Source organism: Megalops cyprinoides, chromosome 13 (genome assembly GCF_013368585.1).
Source record: "Megalops cyprinoides isolate fMegCyp1 chromosome 13, fMegCyp1.pri, whole genome shotgun sequence".
Classification (NCBI taxonomy): Eukaryota; Metazoa; Chordata; class Actinopteri; order Elopiformes; family Megalopidae; genus Megalops; species Megalops cyprinoides.
This window is the reverse complement of record NC_050595.1, coordinates 26,867,941-26,886,014: the sequence shown is the minus strand read 5'-3', so window position 1 is coordinate 26,886,014 and position 18,074 is coordinate 26,867,941. Positions and strand designations below refer to the sequence as shown.

Sequence of the window (18,074 nt, the reverse complement as noted above, 5' to 3'; positions counted from 1 at the left end):
TCCAGAGATGATGCCAGAATGTTACCAGCAAAGTAGCATCGCGGTAATAGAGCAGCATCACAGTAATACAGCACTGTCCACATCACCACTGGAATCCACAACAGAGAGTAAGCAGTGTTTTCACTGTGGCATACAGCTACCCCCTACACTGGTGAGAGTAGCCTGACTCTGAAACCTTCTGCAATCATAAGAAAGAAAAATACTAATAGCCAACGGCAGTCATAACAACACTAAATGGGTGATCAGTGGTGTGGGGTAGTGGTAAGAAGCGGGGCTCGTAACCCAAAGATTGTTCGTTCAGTCCCCAAATATCCAGCTGAATAAATGAGTAACAAATAAAAAATATAACAAATAAATAATATAAGAGCATCTGCTACACAACATAATGTAATGTAAATGTACTGTAACGTATTGTACTGACCAGCCTGTGTGTACAGACTATATGTGGCCTGCTGGTCAGTGGTGGGATGGCCGAGATCTACATATGCTATGCGTGTGTGCCAACAGTTAAGAGGGGGGGTGGAGCGTGGTCACCAGTGCCATCCAGTGTGAGGCTGCAGACAGACGCGCAGGGGAGGACTGCACTGGCACAATGCCTCACTCGTGGGGCATCACTCAGAGTCATTCATATAATGATGCTGAGGCCCACAGGCTGAGCGTGGCAGTTATGCGCTCCTGTGGTTAATGTGAAAGGCTGCCAGCGGTTGCTCCTGCAATGAGCAGGCCCCTCTATTCGTCTGTTCTCCAGTGCTGCCACGCACTCTGTGTGCCCTGAGCCCTAGAGCTAGCAGAGCAAGGTACATGTCTCTGACTTTCGTCCGTTAAAAGTTAATGAACTCAAACGTAATCAGAAAAACTAACGGAATAGGCACGATGAGGCAGGGAAGTTATGTCCTCCTCTCGGTGGCAGCATCTGCTGCGAAACGTCACCGGAGCGCAGCGTGGAGGTCGGGGGGTCAAGCACCAGGTGCGAGGGGTGAAGGAGCGCAGGTGCTGCTCCCCTGAGCACGGCGGATCGCTCGGACCGCTCCGCCCCAAATCCCCAGCTGCGCGAACAGGCTCCGCGCAGCGCAATCCGCTGGGGATCCGCGCATCTGGCCAAACACACACTAACAAGAAGCTCAAAAGGGCCCCTGAGAGCCAGTGACGGGCTTCCTGGAGCATTTACGCTACATTCATTAACCTGGCCACGTTCTTTAATCCTTGTGTAACCCGTCTGCAAAAAAAAAAAGGCCTGACCTCAGCGGACCAACATTAGGGTAATTAAAGCGACTCTCCTGCGCTCCAGTGCTCTTCTATTGGAGAGGCTGCAGCCACTCGTTCTGCTCCGTTTTGGGGGGGGAGGGGACCGGGATTACCAGCCCTAGACCAGCCCCAGGGCGGGCTCCACTCCATCGCCCAGAGTAAACACATCACGTTAATTAGGCCGATTGTTCAGCCGTAATCAGCTTATGGAATTGACTGAATTGGAAGTTTACACCTGTAAGATACTTACACAAACACACATACACACAAACACTCGCACGCTCACGCACGCACACGCACAAACATAAACACGCTCAAAAAGAAAAACACACGATCGCCTAGGTGAACGGCTTAAACAGGGAATTAAAGTGATATTTGGTTCTAAAAATTGATAATGTCCCCAAAAAGCCTTTTTAAGCTTCTGTTTTCTATTGAGAAAATGAGGGAGCTGAAGATGATCTGTAATGCTTATATAACACTGTTCACATTTTACAACAAAGAAACTCCACCACTCAAATCTCAACTCAAGCTGTAATATTGATGAAAGAAATGGGAATGTGATTTCATAACTCGATCTCCCATTCAGTTTCCCTTCCGGCACAATACACTTGCTTTAAAGCTCATTGAGAATTTCTGGGGTGCAATCGCACAGCACTGAATGTAGGACAGCACAAAAGAACTACAGTCAGGTTCAGAAGTTCAGGAGAAAATGAGAATTCATTGCTGGTAATACCTGCCTGAAGTCAGCCACAATTGGACAGCATGTAGATAGAATATGACACTATATAGGCTACATTACTGAAAGGAATTGCATGATTAAATTCAAATTCAGATAGGCTTTGCTGCATCTGTGTGACTATACCACCCGCCAGCAGCATGATTCCATTATAGATTCTGTGTTGCTTTACTGCAATTCACTGTGAGTTCCTGTGTTTCGCTCCTGTTTAGATATATGCAGGTAAAATGAAATGCAGCCAGCGCTGTGCTGTTTTTGCTACCCACAGATCCAGCCCCCACCCCCTCCTCGCCTCTGCAGGTCGCCCTCCACACCGTCCGCCAGGCCCACACGCAGCACCCCTCGTGCCCCACACCCCCCCCTCACGCAGGGAAGCCACAGGACACGCGGCATCTTCCAATCAGCTGCAGCCCCGCCGCCCACCAGTGCAGCTGCAGTGCTCCCCACAACAGAAGTGCTTACGCTGGTCTTATGCAGAGGCACGCGTGTGTATGTGTGTGTGTGTGTGTGTGTGTGTGTGAGTGTGTGTGTTAGAGGGGTGTTTCTCCCGGAAGCCGTACTTTGGGAAATGGATCGGAGTGGGGTATGGAGAGAGGACGATCTATAGAGCCGAGTCACAGATGGGAGGCTTCGCAGCGCGGTGTCGATGGCGGCTGCCCACAAGGTCATCCTTCGGCCCGGGAGGCACGCGATCCTCCGAGCCCATAAAGAGCAATCAGCGAAGTTTCACTCCAATCCGTCTCTCTCCCTACCATTGTTCTAAATAATCGATAGGCTTTCTTCAGTCGTCCAACAGAAAATTGGCAGCTGTTTTGCATCAGAAGACGAATGAGAGAGCCGGTTTACCTTGAATAATTAATAATAAGGAAACAGCATTCCCAGGTGAGAGGCACTCCCACCTCACTCCGGCACCAGCCCTACCTCTCTCTCTCTCTCTCTCTCTCTCTCTGGCCTCTGTGCCAAACTTTTTCTTTCTCCACATTTACCAGAACAGCTGAGACGGCAAGAAAAATACTGCATTAAAAAGACAGATCATTTTCCAAATCAATGCTTTTGGTTTTGATTCTACTTAAGTACAATTAAAGCGCAGGGTCTCCCCACGGACACCAGAGGGAACGTCTTCCAAAATTCCGCCGTGCTGTCGCCACTTCGGGCGAATGTCACGTGTTTATTTTTTTCCCCCTCAAAGCATCACAGTTGAAATCACAAAATGATGTGCAGTGACAATGACTCGTAATTCGGTGAAGTGAAATGAATACTGGTTCATGCTGTTCCATGCCATGACATTGTGTTCGTCCTTAGTGCAGAAGCAGAGAGAGGGAGAGGGAGAGAGGAAGAGAGAGAGGGAGAGAGGGAGAGAGGGAGAGAGGAAGAGAGAGAGAGAGAGAGAGAGCACAGAGGGGAGATGAATTAGGAGGAGGAGGAGAGAGAGAGATGGAAAAAAGAGATTGACGTGAAGAGATGGAGGGGGGAGCAGAGTGAGGGAAAGATGGAGCAGGAGAAAAAAGATGTGTGTAATTCTCAGGAGGGTTAATGCGGGCCTGACCGGCAGAAGGCCTCTGCTCTCAAGCCTGATGTCTGTGATGATGCGGATCTCTCCCTCTCTCCCTCCTCACACTCTCTCTCTCTCTCTCTCTCACACACACACACACACACACACACACACACACACACACGCACACAAACATACACACACACACACACACACACGCTCTTCTCACATTTAAATTCAAACACAGGGCACAGGGAAAGGCAGAGGTGCTTGACCCACTCTATCTTTCCCTCTCTCTTTCTCTCTTCTCAAATGTACAGTCAAACACAGTGCACACGCAAAGACGGAGACTTATTTCATTCCATCTCTCTCTCCTTTTCTCACTCTCTCTCTCTCTCCCCTTCTCACCTCTTCCCTCTATTTCTCACTCCTCACATTTAAACTGAAATACAGGGCACAGGGAAAGAGAGCAGCATTTACCCCCCCTCCCCCTTTCTCTCTCTCTCTCTCTCTCTCCTCACTCCCCACCTCTCTGTACTCACACGTTCTGCATGCGCTGTGGTCCCTCTCTGCTGATGCTGTTAAGCTGCCTGCCTGCCTGCTTCTTCCTGACACTGAAGGTTTATTAAATCTCTCTGCAAACGGGAGCGCTGCCTGCTAGCACCGAAGATAGCCAGGGTAGGCCCCGGGCCAAACTCTTCCCCTGACTCCCGAGAAACTGAGATATTTCTTTTAAGCTAAGCATTTAAACTCTTTTCTCTGCCTTGGATGCTTTGAGAGAAGATAAGTCGTAACACTAACTGTGTCTGAGACAGATCTAACCTGGCTTTTTCAGGTAGGCTACGCGCTGGGTCTCCTGGTTCTCCAAATACAGGGGACTTCCTGTGGATAAAGCCCTTCCACTGTGTTGGAACCATACAGCAAAAAAACACTCAAGTCAATAAGAGCAGTCTTGTTAAAAATAGTCCTATTAGTCTTAACTGAAAAGATAACAATCACAGGCTGGCTTTAGGAAATACAATAGAGACACTGGGGAAAGCTGTTCCTGTTATTGTTTTATCATGAGCTGTCTTTAAAAACAAATTAATAATTATTCAAATAATAATATTAATTATTATTTAAATAATTATAATTATTCAATATAATAATAAAATATAAAAACATATAATTATTATTTGAATAATTATTCAAAGTCATTGGATATCTACTGTACACTTCAGTAGAAAAACAATATGTCATCTATTAGTGATGACATGCTTATAGATCCATAAATCCATATATATTAAGTTCAAATTTGAATGAATTGACTGCATCCATTTGCTGTGTCTTAAACACAAATGCACACCTTCTCTGCTGTTTGCCATTGAATTCACTGCGCCTGCATGCTACCACAGGTAGGATCGGCTGTGTGCTGCAGCGCGGGGTTTGATTGGTCGCCTATCAGAGGAGCTCCTCGCCGGTCCCGCGGCCTCATCACTCACCGTGAAGCGAAGCGCGGCGCTCCCACAGACGGGCCGAGATTTGCACCCGTCAGCAACTTCTCTGCGGCGCTCTCCGCGCCCCTCAGCCCGCTCAGGGGGGCGGGGGGGGCGGGCACGCATTCCTAATGCACTCTCAAGGAGATGCAGCACGGCTCAGACGCAGGCCAGCCGTTTCTGCTGTTTTTAATTATCTATTTATCTTCTGTTGCTCCTTTTCCATCCTGAGGGGGTATGACAGACTTAGGCACCTGTTCCGTACACTTCTTGGGCCATCTGTTCTCGGGACTTCTCTAGCCTCTTTCAACATCTGCCTTAAATACTGAGCGTTTCTGATTCGTATTATCATTTAGCATTAGCATGTGTATTTAACAACATACATGAATGCAAACTCTGTCCTGGAGAGGAAGACATCAGTTAAAAAGCTCTGTGAAACGGAGAGGGCTTTTGTCTCTGCGTTGTGACCGCGTGGCAGGTCTCTGTGGGCGCTCAGCCCTGCGTCCCCTCATCGTTAGGGCTGATTTATAACGAGGCAGCGGTTAATGGCTCTCCCTGGACCGGGCCGGGCCGGCGCTCCCGGGCCCCCTCCGCGTTCCAGCACCGCGCGTCAGCCATGTCGCCCAGTCCCATCGCTACAGCATTCAGCTGCAGGGCGTCAATAATAGATTAGCGCCTGCACTCTGCGAACGTGTCGCTTTTCTCAATTCGGCGATAAGCGGGTACTCCCCACCCCTCACCCCGCCGCCCCTGCGTGCCAGCAGACGTGACGCTCCCGGCGGCGGTAATGAGCACCGGTCCAGACGCGCGGCCCTCCGATTACGGCGGCGAGAGAGCGGGAACTGCGAGCGCGAGGAGCTGTAAATCTCCATTTGGCCCCGGCTGCGGGCCGGAGGGGGGAGTAATCAGCCCGTGTCAGGGACGAGGCTCCGAATGGGGGGGGGGGGGGGGGGGGGGGGGCGGCGTTAGCAGGTACGGAGGACAGGCGCACACCGGGAGGCCGTTACATCCGCGTCAGAGTCGAAACACACGCTGTTTTAGAGGAGCAGGGGTCAGCCGGGTGCTGACGAAGGCCTCTGCTCGCACGGAAATGCCACGTGCACAAATGTGCTGCGTATCAGTGACAAGCTGGCGTGCCTTTATCTCATAAACTCGTCTTTTTCCACTCTAATAAACCGCCCCCTCTGCCCCCCCCCCAACCCTCCAGATGTCCCCCATTCATATCGGAAATGGCCAGAGCAAAACCAAGCTGCTTTGGGCCCAGTGCAGTTCTCAGGGTTATCATGGTTTTTAGGCTTGGATTCAAGCCGCTTACAGATTTAAATTGTCAGATTATTCCTCTCCATTTTTTTTCTCACAAAAATAGACTGGTCAGTGTGGGACATGTGGTACGGGAAGCTGGAAGTTTAGGTGACGTGGTGGATGCCGTTTCACTCCTGTCGGTTTATACCCTGATGATGCGTGCCTACTCTCACTTCACTCCTTCCGTTACGATGACCGTGATGGCGGCTCGCGAATGAAGACGCGCCAGGGAGAGCGTATAGATCGTTCGCCCGTTCGCTCCGGGTCCTCTGGCCGCTCGAGTCCTCGCGCAAAGACGGAAACCCTGGTTCACATCTGCCGTGTCACCGCATCGCGGCCCGGGAGCCGTCCCCGACCGAGGGGCAGAGTGACGGGGACGACGGGACCCGCAGCCCTGGGATCTGTCTTCCCTCATTTGCCAAAGCGGAGGGCCGAGGGCCTGCAGCCCAGCCGCAGCGGTACTGCCTGTCCTTTCCCATCCGTCACCCGTCTCAAACACTATCCAGCTCTCCGGCCCGAAATAGTGTCTGACAAAAAAAGAAGTAAATAATGAAGAGGACTGGCCTTCTTCACAACCTGTCCTTCCCGGATCTAACACTGTTAAAGCTGCATGTCAATAGTGGGAGCATTGGTGAATATTGCTGTGATTGTCTGAGGAGTCACCTGAACGGCACGCGGTGAGCAACAATAACCCCACCCAGTCCCTAAAAGTCTGAGCCAACTGAATCCGTACATTCTCAGAGTGTTCCCAGAGCATGCTGGGAAATCAGAGAATCAGGGATAGCCAAGTGCAACACCCACAGATGAAAAACACAGGGCACAAACACACCAGTCCACATGTTTGCCATGGGCCCGAGGCTGATTGATCAAAAAATTGCGTATAGAGTATGCATATATACACGTGAGCATGCAAAAATATATGTCCACACATATGCACACACCCAAACACACACACGCACAAACACATACAGTATGTCATGGTTTTGGGCAGTGAGGTCTGCACTCACGTTGGAGTCGAGCAGGTCGATGCTGTCCAGGCTCTTGCTCCTGTGAATCCGGCCCTTGATCCGACGCAGCGACGGCTTGCCCTGGCTCACGCTCACCGACGAGGCCGCAGCCGTGGAGGCATCGGAGCTGGGGGTCACCCTGCGGGCAGGGGTCACGGGGACAGGAGGGGCAGGGGGGGAGAGAAAGGAAGACTTAATCACCACGGCCGCACGTAACGACCCCGCGTCCCTCCCAGCAGGACGTCAGAGAACAGCGCTCGCGGGCGGCTCCCAAACGTACATGAGACAGTAAATAAAACAGATAGAGAGAGAGAGAAGGTCACAAACTCCGGCCTCTTTTCCCCATAAAGGGCACTCGTCCCTCTTGGAGTGAGTGGCATTCAAAGCAAGTGTGCATAATTGGGTTTAATGTCACTGACCCGCCTCAGGGCGGACGAGGTCCAGAGCATCCGTCTTTATTGCATTACTCACTCGGCCCCTTGCTCCCAGTGTCCTGTGTCCCGACCCTCTCTTGTCCTGGATCATCCAAGGAAGAGGGGCGGTTTTGGGATGTCCTGCTGTGAGCTTTTCTTTGCCCCTCCCCTTTTAAAACGCTTCAGCGACATTACTGCAATACAATAGTGCTGACTGTCCCCCGTCCCCTATCCGCAAAGTCTTGATTACTTATTGAAGTAAAGTCTGGCAAACTGTGCGCGCTTTCAACTTCCAGGTTTGACTCGCACTTGCATCAATATATATCTCCTTTGCATTTATGGGCAGTTAATGTCGTGCATCGGATCTGGGCCTTCTGAGAGATGATTCAACAGATACATAAGTGGCTCTCTATATGGCCACACAGCAAGCGTAAGCAAACTCAGGAGGGGTAAAAACAAAGCCAAGCGTTCATACTTTATTTGTTAGTTTAAGTCATCGGACACGGGCGGCTTCTGTAATCAATGCGGAATGGAGCAAAACTCGATGCTCTCCTCCAAGCCTGAGCGCTTCCTCTCAAAAGGAACTTCAGCTTTTTTTTACAGGGCGCAGGAACAGGAGAAACACACGCGCGGATAGCAGAGCAAATGCAGACGGGATGGTGACACAGAGAGGGACGCTGTGAGCTTGATAGGAAGCCGCTCCTGGCTTGCGGTGTGTCTCTAAAGAGCAGATGAAAGAGCAGCGCTCCACGGGCTGTTTCGTCCGTGGTTTGATATGCCGATCACAGACGCAGCACGTGCTGTACAGATTATTCCCTGGCACCGCTTCCACAGGTGGTGAAAAGGAAAAACAAAATGTTCTGCCTTGGATCACATATTCACGGCTGGCGTCCCTGTCGTTTCAGAACCCGCTTTTTTTTTTCCCCCCTGGTGACCTTAGCGCAAGCCATTCTAGGTCAGGACCTGCTCCCTGGTGCATTCAGTCTGGAAGGGCTCCTATAGCAGCTCTGAGCCGTGAAAAGAGGGGATTCGCTTTACATATTAAGTGGCAGATTAGAAAGGCTCCATAGTGACATTTTAAGGCACACAGTATAGCATTTAAATTTCAATTCAAACGTATATCTTTTGCTGTAGCGCGCAGCAGCATTTTAGAGAGGCACACTGGGTAAAACTGGATGAGACCGCAGTGGCAGCTCATGCAATGCACCACACTGCATATGCAAATGCTATTCTGAATGCAAACCGAGCTATCTTTAATCATCCAAAGGCAAACTCCTGCAGTGCAAGACGATTGCCCTGTTTGAATATAGGCTTATTAGGGAGACAGATGGAGGGTTAACGCTAATGTGTATCCTCTATGACACGACTACATGGAAGCTGAGCACAGAAACAAACTCCATTTCCTTTAAAAAAAAAAAAAAAAAAAAAAAAAGATTAAAAAACTGAGCATCAACAGCAGTGACAGACATCCGCCTCTCCAGGTTGGCTTCATGAATCCTGCATGAGGAGTTGCTAAAAAATAGACGTTCTCCTTCAGTATTCAGTATGGGGAGGAGGCTACCTGAAACAGCCCCTGTGGTCTAGTCAGGTTATCCAGATTGAGCTTTTGAAACTGGACATGGTGCTTATCTCGCTTCAGTCTCAGAGGGTACCCAGGGTGATTTCAGCATTTCACCACCAATTCTTTCTAAATTTCATACTGAACCAGACTTTGAAATCGTTTCTTCAATCAAGTTCTTTGGGAAAAATTCGATAGACGCAAAGAATAAACCCAGGGGAAAGTTTTCAGTTGGATGCACCAAGCACACGCCAAATAGATGTTCCTGACAGGGTAGATTTATAAACGCTAGGAACGTCCAACCAAGCGTGTCCCCTGGGTTTTATTTCCTTGTGCTGCTGAAAAACCCTGGGTGACTTAATGACAGTAAAAAAAAAAAGACAAACCCGCAGCACACAGATCTCATGGATTTCACAGAACATTTGGATTTAAGAACATAATGTTCCAAACAACTGAAAAGCCACCGATGAATACGGGTATTTATGGGTCATACGGAAACAGTAAGATTGGAAACTGCAAAGCTTTGCATTATTAACTGGCTTTGTCTGGCAGGCAGGTACAGGCTACAGACCGCAGCACAAGCCAGCTTTCCCAGTGACAAAAGGCACAGGGAGCACTCACTGTTCAGAGGTCCTGCTGAACCATGACCGCAAGTCCCAGCGTTGCAGCCAACCGCACTGAACACTGACCAGGACAGCCTGCTCCCAGACTGAGGATTCAGTCACACAGGATACTCCGATAACTGGATGTGCTCAGGGACGATACAACCGACGCATGTCACGCGCACGCACGAGCGCACAGGCACCGTATCTGTGCACCTGTGGAGATGATGAGAGAACAAACAAGAAGAAAGCAAGAGACGCACCCTGACGCCCGAGGGTCTCCCTGCGACTCGCGTCCGGCGATCGGACGTCACAGCACACCGCCTCGCCGTTCTCCGTCACGCAAACAAGGATGGGGATAACGAGCCAGCCGCGCGGGGGGGTCGCCCCGTACGGCTACCGGCAGCGCAGAGGCGCAGAACGCTGATACAGAATGTACTATGCCGCGCTGCTCCCGCTAATGTACTGCAGCGCCACGTCGAGTCAGATCAAAACAACAAGCAGCGTACACGCAACGCTGACTTTCTACACTTCATGCTTTATTTAAGTGGGTACAATAAGAAGGGCCCCAGTGTCTCCAACAGTGTGATGATTGTGATTGGACTGTTCCCAGTTCCTAATGTGGACTTCAAGAGATGGTTCTCTGCAAACAGATAGCATATCTATGGAGGGTCATATATGGATGGATACAATTTTCTGATGCAAGCATAAAGGAAAATTTGTCTTATCAATTTCACCAACACATACTCAACCACAACAACCTTTCACACACATACACACACACACACACACACACACACACACACGCACGCACACACACATCACACACACACTGCCAGAGTCTACCATGTGCTGTGTGTATGGTGAACATTTGGCATTATATTTCACACCTCTGTTTTGTCACTACTGGTATTGTCATTTGCTTTCTGTTCCTGCTGAGAACCATCTCATGGCCATATTGAATGTAAACAAACATGTAATTGAATGTAAATAAAAACAGCGAGAATGACTCTACAGTAACACCTAGATTACAGTTACAGAGCAAGGATAGAAAGTGCAACACATCTGAGCCAAGCAAGCTTAAGTTCCCTGCGTAAAACAAACAAAACAGGTTTGCCTGCTGTTTTGTTGCCAGGAGAGCAGTAATTTTATGTAGTGGGGAGCCTAATAGTAGGGCAAGCAGGTGCCCAGCGTTAATACAGCTGGGAGACTGGGGCAGCGGTCTGAGCGGGTCCTCAGTAAGTGTTCAGTAAGCACCGCCGGACGGCTCTGCCCTGTTAGTCCTTCACGCGGTCCCGCTGTGCACTTTGCGGAATGATCAGGTGCAATTAGCCGAAAGCAACAAGGGCACTGCCAGATCAGCAAGTCTGCGTGCAATCTTGCGGCCGACTCCACCGGTCTCAGGTGACGCTCATCCACACGCTGTGGCGGCCAGCAAACGAGCGGGCAGCGCGGAGCGAGCGATCAGGCGGGGCCTGCCGTGGGCCCAGGAAACGGGGGTTCGAAGCACCAGTGTCCTGTTTGTTGCCCTGGCGCCAGGGAGTCTCCGTACCGGCTCAGTCTGAGGCACCCAATGTCCATCCACGCATCCGCAGGCAGGCCGCGTGTCATATGCAGCTCTGAAGTGTGTCCTGCCCTGTTCGGCTACAATACGGCGAGTCGTGCCATTACACACCGCTCTGCCGTCTGGTTTCATCCCCCAACAGCGAACCGAGTCACGCAGCAGCCATTTAGACCAGTCCGAGGCTGAACCAGAACAGAACAGAGTGTTAAAATGAAAGCAGCGTGCGACACTCACGAGGTGGCGGCCGGTTCAGATGCCTCTGCTCCCAGCATGCTCGTAAGCCCTCTGACACGAGGTGACCGTGAGCGCGGCCATTCGGCCACGGCGTGCGGGGGTGGCAAAGACGCGGTGATTAGGTGGGCTAGACGGATTCGACAGATGGATAGACAGATTAGGCGCGCAGACACGTATCAAACATGACAGTGCGGCGCTGAGGCCGGCGCGACACGCGGCCCCCCGAGCGGCGGCGCGCCGACGCAAAGCGCAAACGACCGCATGCGATTCCTCTGAAAATGGCCGCGTCAGTCCAGATCAGGTCTGCTCGCGAGCGCAGGGGAAGATGATCCCTGTCAGAGACCGGGGGAAAAAAATGCTGCAGCAGAGAGACGCAGGAGCAGCAGCTACACCGGGACCGGCCACAGGGACGGGCCGGCAAAGTTTACTAACCCCGGTTAATGCTAATCTCTCACAGTGAGCATGGATTGCCTGATTCTGTAACTGCAAGGAGAGGAACAGCTGCTCAGCATCTGGGAGGAGTGAGAGCACACACACTCACACACGCATGCAGTCTTTCACACACACACACATACACACACACAGACACACACACTCACACACACACACACACACACACACACACACTCTCTCCCGCTCTCACACACAGACACACACACACACACACACACACACACTCTCTCCCGCTCTCACACACACACACACACACACACACACACACACACACACTCTCTCCCGCTCTCACACACAGACACACAGACACACAGACACACACACACACACACTCTCTCCCGCTCTCACACACACACACACACACACACACACACACACACTCTCTCCCGCTCTCACACACAGACACACAGACACACACACACACACACACACACACACACACTCTCTCCCGCTCTCACACACACACACACACACACACAGTCTTCACCTTGATCTGCAGGGCTACTGCAGGTGCTGCAACTGAGTGTGAATTCATTTCTGAAATCTACTTCCATATTTTTTTTTCTGTTCATCTGGAAAAAAACTTAAATAAGCAAGCCATGTGCTTTTGAACAAACCAAACAAATGTACTGGAGACAGGGAGTCAGCAGCCAGAAGCAGCTCAATGAGAAATAAAGCCTCTTCTGTTTAAAAGTCTGACCCGCCTGTCCTGGGAGAGAGTAAAACCCAGACAAAGTGTCTGGCCCAGCCATATAAAGGCCACTGGCTCTGCAAGAGCTTGGTACATCTTTATCTAACTAATCACTCCCCCTGGGGTCAGTGCGCATCGTGACTTTCTTCCAGGGAACAAAATGAATCTGAAGCCCTGATCGCATGAGTACCCCGAACCGGTCACCAAAAGGTAATCACTACCCTTGATTTTCCAGCGAACAGTCCTCTGTGACCTTTAACATTTCCCCCCTGCCTCCCTGACGCTCTGACTGGTTCCATCTGGTCCACCTCCCGCAGGTCTCCATGACAAACGTGAGTCATTCTGCGGGGCTCTGAGCGTTTGAGTCACCGCTCCCCGACGGTGACGCTTTTCGACAGCTCGGGAGTTTGTTTCTCTGACAGGAGATAAAGTCATCCTGCGTTGTCATCGTCCTCCCTGCAGGGAGGGGCTTTTTTGATAGGAGGCAGCTTAAGTCGTTGAAATGTAGGCGCCTTATTCACGCTGATACATTCTCTACGTGCTTCCAGAATTCTCTTTGCCGTTTCTGTCAGGTGCTGTGATGTTTGGTGATGGAGCTAATGTGTTAAGATCTCTTTTTCCCCAGACAGAGGGAGGGAACAAGGAGGGAGCAAGAGAGAAAAAGAGAGAAAGTGAGAGAAAGAGACCAGTTTTGGTGAGATATGTGTTGCACACCAAGGGGAGTTGTTCAACCACTGATGCTGAAAAGCAGGTCTTGGGCCTCAGAGCTCGGTGCAGAGCACCTGTGAGAGAGGTCAATAAACAGATAAACAACACTCCCACAGCTCCAGATCCAGTGAATGCTGTTTTTCCCCTAATCCTGCTCCATTCCAGTCTGTGCCTCTGCCACACGCCTTCATCACCAATCCATTTTTTCAGTTTTGATCACATTATTAGCCTCTTACCCCCTCATTACTGTGTTGAGGCGGGCAGTGGGAAAAGGGGGCGGTCTCTCTGTTGGCTCCTCCCCTTGTTCTTCTTCATCCTGGTCCTCTGGTCATGGCTGAACCCAGGGCTGGGACGGAAAAGCCCCCCTGGTGACCTGAAGTGCGCCCTGCTGCCAACGCCTCCTGAGGCGAGAGGCGTAGGCTGGGGGGGCGGGGGAGCAGGAACGAGTAAACCCTGTGTAATCTGCTACGTTTAGTGCCATAAACCAACTGAGAGGAGATTAAAACCGAGCGGGAGGACTCAAAACATGTGGCTTTTTAATGGACGGGAAAAAAAAATAAAAATATACCGGCACATCTGAAAAGATACGCAAACAAAATGTAACAGACACGATAAACCAGAAAATTCAGCTCTTCTCCTCAGGCAACAGAACACCTAGGAAACAATGATGGTGCACTTCAGCAACGGGTGGAGGATTGGATGAGATAGAAGGTAAACACATCAAGGCACAGACTCCAACGGGCGGCCATTTTTCTTTCCTACACAGCACGTGGATGGCCTGGCCCCCCTCAGATGCGAGGCGAGCGCTCAGTTGCCATTTCAGTGCCAATGAGCCTCATTCTGTGCTTTTAAGGGGGAGAGTTCACGCGTCATTAAACGCAACAATAGGCGAGCACGCTGCACTGGAAACAGACATCTGGACACTCCTTTCAGGACGGTTACAACAGACAATACACCTCTCACAGTGGCTCCATTACTGCCTGGCGCACGCTAAACAAAAGATAAACAAACAAACAAGAGGCTGTGGATGGCCCTTGGGAGAGAGTTAATGAATCCACGGACAGTAACGCAAACGATTTTATGGCCATCCCCTTCCCCACTGTCATCGAGCCCCTGGGCTGTTCTTTTTGTTAATACGTGATTCTGTGTGATTCATTGTCGTGTTCTGTGCGATTCGTGTTGTCATTCCGTGTGATTCCGATTGTCATTCTGTGTGATTCATATTGTGATTCGTTTTTATTCGACGTGATTCTTATAGTTATTCTGTGATTCATACAGATGTTCAGTGTGATTCATATCATTATTCTGTGGGATCCATATCATTATTCTGTGTGATTCACATATTTATTCTGCTATTGTGTGATCCCTTTTGTAAAATCTGACTAAGGACCCTGGGGCCATCTGAAAGGACCCAGAGATCATCTGATAATGCCAGGTTTACATTGTGGCTGCTCCTCCATCTTGTTCAATGCTTTTCAGTCAAGAAAAATCCAGAAACTATCCAATCTCAATTCTGCCTGCAGCCAGCAGGTCAAGGAATGTCACCAAAGGCACGCTAACAGCACGACGCAGTTTGGGGAGATGACCTCACAGATGTTACTGGAACATTATTTACGAGGAGCAAAATCATTAAAGGTGCGCATGTGCATTTGACAGAGGCAGAAACACTACCCTGTCCCAACCATTGATTGCTCATTGATTTTCTTATTTCCTCTGACGTTTAACAAGATTGCAGTGCTGTTATCCTTATTAGACTCTCTGAGAACCTTTTTCTACCACTACCTTTTTCTATTATTCCCTATGATACTGCTTGTTGAATAAACTAATATTTACATTGCTGAAAGGAAGTAGTGAACTGCATGTCAGAAGGATAATACTGACTGTGTTATGTCCCAGGTCGGGGTTCAAGTCAAAGTCTCTTGCTTATAAATATCTCTGACATTTTTCATGACATTTAAATATTTACAATGAAGACCTACACTTCAATAATGTAGTGAGAAATTATCTGCATCCATATGGAGAATAGGCATAAGCATAAACAGATAGATTGCAAATCTATAGAATATGTGGGTGAATTAAGCATGATATACAAACAGGAAGAATTCGCTGACATGTGCTTTTTTGGTATTTTCATGGTTAATAGGAACACAGAAACATGCAGTCAAATTTATCATTCATCACTTAAATGCAAACAGTTCCTGCCTCCAACATGTGCATTGAGCTGAACCAACAGGAAATGAGTTGCAAAATCTTGCATCTTGTTTTGCAGTGTACAGATGGATGGACAGGCAGGCGGATAAATGCAGTGGGATGAAAAGGTTCCCTGCCGAACACCTTCACCCAGCCTTGTGAGAGCTACGAGTGTGCAGTCCAACACCTGCTGTCTCTCACACTGAACAAAACAGCAACAAACACAAACAACGCAGGGACAATTTTCGTGCTCTACTCGTATCCAATTTTCCTTCCTGAAATACAAAGGGAATGGATTTTACTGACAGCAAAAGCAAGCACGATTCCACGTGTATGTGTATGTGTGCGCATTCATAAGCGTATTCAATGAGGGATTATATAGATAAGCAAATCCATAAACAAGGGGATTAAAAAAGGAGCATTTAATTAATGATTAAAGGATAGGGTTTTCTTCAAACAAAAAATGTAGACCTATAAACATACAAAAACCACCATAAAAAACTATCCAGAGACCCTTGTGACATTAACACTCACCTTACTCATCTTTGCTGTGTGTTGTATTAGGATATGTGTATATAGACACTCTGGCCATTTCAGCCAATGTCTCATTTATAAAATTCATCACACAGGCTAAATCAAAGCATTAAATGTATGACAGCGTTCCTTTGGAGCGAAGTGTCTGCGCCGGCTCTGTGCTGTACCCACATGCACACACGCACACACACACACACACACACACACACACACACGCTCAGGCACGCAAACACGCCGAGCACGCAGAGACCACCGGATCAGCCGAACCGATCGCAGACTGCGGACGCGGAAAGCCGGCTTGTCCCCCCCGGCTCCCCCCCACAAAAGACGTGCCGGGCAGAGAGAAAGAGAGAGGGGGGAAGAGAGACAGAGAGCCCCCTGTTCTCCTTGACTGAAAAAAAAGGCTAACAAGCTAATTCTGCAGGCGGAGTGGGGGCACAATGGCTGTGCGTTTCCCCCCTCTCTCCCCCTCTCCCTCTCTCATCCTCTCTCTCTCTCTCCCTCTCTCTCTCTCTCTCTCTGATGCGACTGCCCTGTGCATCCCACACTCCCCGCCTTCCCCTCTTCTCTCCTCCGCAGCACGGTCTCGCCCTCCCCGAGATCCATACTCACCACATCCGTCTCTTCGGAGGCAGGCAATTGTCTTTGTTTGAGGCGGTCACTCCCATAGCCATCTGCATAACAGTAATGTACTTCTGGTATTTCATTTTGTCCACCGCTACTACGAATCCACACCACAGACCAGCATAGGTAATCATGTAATTTCTATTCCCTGGCATCCGCCACGGCTGCGTCTTCCTTGCTCAGCATCAGAACGCCATTTCCAGCGCTGAAGAACTGACAGGAAAAACACTCCCCAAGGAGCTCAACAAAAGGTACCATGCCACTGCGACCCATGTCTGCGATGACTCTCTAATCTCATTAGCGCTCAGAATAGACTGCTAATCCGTTCAATTTCAGTCAGGATCGGAACATTGTTTTGCTCCTCTCGCGGCACTTTTTTGTTTTTTAACAAAAAAAAAAAAACTCTCAGAGAAACGCTGCAGCGCCCGAACGTCCGTGTGTGAGGTAGGAGAGGAGAGAGAGAGTGTGAGAGTGTGGAGAGAGGGAGAGAGAGAGAGAGGTGGAGAGAGGTGGAGAGAGAGAGGGAGAGAGGGAGAGAGAGAAAGTGGGAGGATGGGGGAATAGGACTAATGAATAAATCGGGAGGGGTGGGGTTGGGGGGGTGGGGGGGGGGGCTGTTGTATCTCTTCCCTTTTGGGTTCTTCCCTGTAAATATTTCCACAAGTACTGAAATACAGCAGTCATAAACTATAAACTACCACACAGATGTATGACAAGTATTACACACATATATAACGTTTGTTTATATATCTTCATGGAAGGAAGTGGTGGAAGGAGGATAAAGGAACGAAGGTTAATTCATGAGCACACGCTGCCTGACCTGGTCTCATGGGAACAGGAGCAGCAGAGTTACCCGTGTGAGAGAAAAAGAGACAGAGAGAGAGAGAGGGAGGGTAGAGGAAGAGAGAGAAAGAGAGAGAAAAAGGGACAAGAGATGAAGTAAAAGAGAGATCAGAACTACGTTTAGGACAGCGAGACTTGCGTGAATTTCTTCCAATAACACTACTATCAATTTGCTAACACAGCTGCCTGCCTTGACTCCACTCACAGCTTTTTAAGAAATAAGACATACATAATAAAGAGCCACAGAAACAGGGTCAATTTATAATGCTTCCTCACTGATGCAACAATCCAATTTTATTTTCAATTTATATAGCAAATTTATCATTCTACTTTCATATGCAGGAGAATATATGCCCTTAGAGTCACATAAATGCTTAGAAAGCTGGTGCTTCATCAGTGGGTG

At 49.4% G+C, this 18,074-nt stretch overlaps 1 protein-coding gene across 13 annotated transcripts in view; it reads right to left on the bottom strand.

The window, feature by feature from the left end:
- Positions 1-17,273, bottom strand: part of tjp1a (tight junction protein 1a) — a 121,145-nt gene extending 103,872 nt beyond the window's left edge. For all 13 annotated transcript variants that reach the window (XM_036544137.1, XM_036544141.1, XM_036544145.1 and 10 more), the window contains exons 1-2: positions 16,817-17,273; positions 7,258-7,396 (exon numbers count right to left, since the gene is read on the bottom strand). In XM_036544137.1, the coding sequence (XP_036400030.1) occupies positions 7,258-7,396; positions 16,817-16,983 (306 nt within the window). In that variant the 5' untranslated portion in view covers positions 16,984-17,273. The remainder of the gene's footprint in view (positions 1-7,257; positions 7,397-16,816) is intronic.
- Between the last annotated feature and the right edge of the window lie 801 nt (positions 17,274-18,074).